Here is a 1,825-nt window from a genome sequence, read left to right on the forward strand (position 1 = left end):
AAGCTTTTATTGAAACAGTAAATGATGGTGGCAGCTGCAGAGCAAAAAAAGAAAGAAAAACATATGCAGTGATATTATCATTGATAAAGATCCCTGTGATTGGTTTCCCAGCTGCATAACCATGATGGCTCTTGCCAACCAATAAGCCATGACACTTATAGACTTAGAAAGTCAGAAACATTTGAAATATTTGCACACTGGGGGTTTATCAATACTTGGGGTGTCCAGTAGAATTATATTCATATTTGTGAAAAAGGAAGATCAAAAAAAGCAAGTGTGAAACTGAAGTGAAACGTGTCACTAAACATATCACATGGCAACAAGCTGAGTAAGCACAAAAATGGAACTGTTTTCACTGGCTACAAATGAGATCTGGAGAGGATGTAAAGATGCACATTCAATTGAATGCTGGAGTAAACAAATTAGAACCTATCTGAAAAGAAAATGGCAAACAAACTCAGCAACACATCAAGTTGATGGACACTGCTGAGGGTTGCACTGCTGCCATATACTGCGGCCGCATCACAAACAGACACCTTGCGGAATTTACAGAAATCATCATCCCAGCATTTTTGACCTGCAAGTTAAAAGAAAATAATTTTAGTAGCAGAATTCTTCAAATTTTCCATCATAATCACATTGTAATGTCAATTCATGGTTGTTTGCATATCGTTTATAAGGCTTGGAGTGAGAGGGATGAATTTGATTTTTTGATTTATTTTTGATTATTTTAAGACATAAATAATGGTCTGGTAACAAAGATGACTCACATATAAACGTTCATAGAGCACATTTTTCAGTGCACCAGTTCCAGGTGCACCACATTATCCAGTGTGATATCATAACCAAAATGTCCAGATTCAACATAAATTGAATCATTCTCATGTCAAATAATTGACATTTTTGACCCTCTAATTAATTTAATTATTTTTGGATGCGAGTCCCATCCCAAGTAATTTCACGACATTCTTAAAGTAAAATGGTGGACATTACTCAAATAGTTGATTTGCAGGCAATGCTGGTTGGAAATCTGGCTGTTTGGCTCCCCAGGACACCATTCGGTGAAGGTGAATTCTCGGCCGTCAGTCCAACGCCAAATGCTGGTCTTGGAGAGATCATTTGAGATTCCATCATTAAAGTGGAAACACCATCTTTTTGATCGTCAGTCATTCAGGGATGCGCATATTAATTTACCTCTTCTCGATTACTTCCTCCGACCCATGACTGAGGTAAGTTGTTGGTGCCATTCCTTATCAACTCCTGGATTTGTCGGTAGTCAAAAACGTTCTCAATCGAAGCAAGGTTTCCACCCATGGACTGACAGTTAGCCTTCAGTGGACATTGGAGAAAAGATACAAAACAATTGGTGTACTTTCACAATTCTCATCTTGAAAAAAGCTGTCTTACTGTGCAATATTTCCTTTTCTGTTTACCTGCGCCTGGGTCCAATTCATTTGTGTTCTTTCAACATAAAAACAACGTCCATTGTAGAAAGACCAAGACTGAGGACATCTGTCGACTTGCTTGCACTTTGCTGAATTTTCGCAGAATTCTTCTGAGGATGTGTGGTACAGAACATTGAGACGGTTAGAGGTTGATTTTCTTTTGAAAGTGTAAGACGGCATTGCTTTTTGAATTGCAGTCAAGAAGAAAACACAAAACTCACCAGAAGCTGCAGACAAGCCCACAATGCAGCACAGTAGTACAAACACAGCACCATGAGTCTTCATGTTCAAGCAGTAGACAGAGAAATGCAATCTTTCAAATGCACCAGCAGTTTACTGGCAGAGCTGTATAAAACCCTCCACTGTGTGAGAAAAAAATG

At 38.6% G+C, this 1,825-nt stretch overlaps 1 protein-coding gene across 2 annotated transcripts; it reads right to left on the bottom strand.

Annotated features, from left to right (window-relative positions):
- LOC128756218 (galactose-specific lectin nattectin-like) lies at positions 1-1,825 on the bottom strand. 2 transcript variants are annotated; one of them, XM_053860545.1, is made up of 5 exons: positions 1,667-1,825; positions 1,434-1,555; positions 1,195-1,329; positions 994-1,105; positions 1-577 (listed from the first exon to the last, which is right to left on the bottom strand). In XM_053860545.1, the coding sequence occupies exons 1-5, from the start codon at positions 1,728-1,730 to the stop codon at positions 423-425; spliced, it is 588 nt and encodes a 195-aa protein (XP_053716520.1). In that variant the 5' UTR covers positions 1,731-1,825; the 3' UTR covers positions 1-422. The 2 variants fall into 2 exon arrangements, with proteins under 2 accessions (XP_053716520.1, XP_053716521.1); XM_053860546.1 differs by having other exon boundaries at positions 1,434-1,552; positions 1,667-1,795.

Source organism: Synchiropus splendidus, chromosome 3 (assembly GCF_027744825.2).
Source record: "Synchiropus splendidus isolate RoL2022-P1 chromosome 3, RoL_Sspl_1.0, whole genome shotgun sequence".
NCBI lineage: Eukaryota > Metazoa > Chordata > Actinopteri > Syngnathiformes > Callionymidae > Synchiropus > Synchiropus splendidus.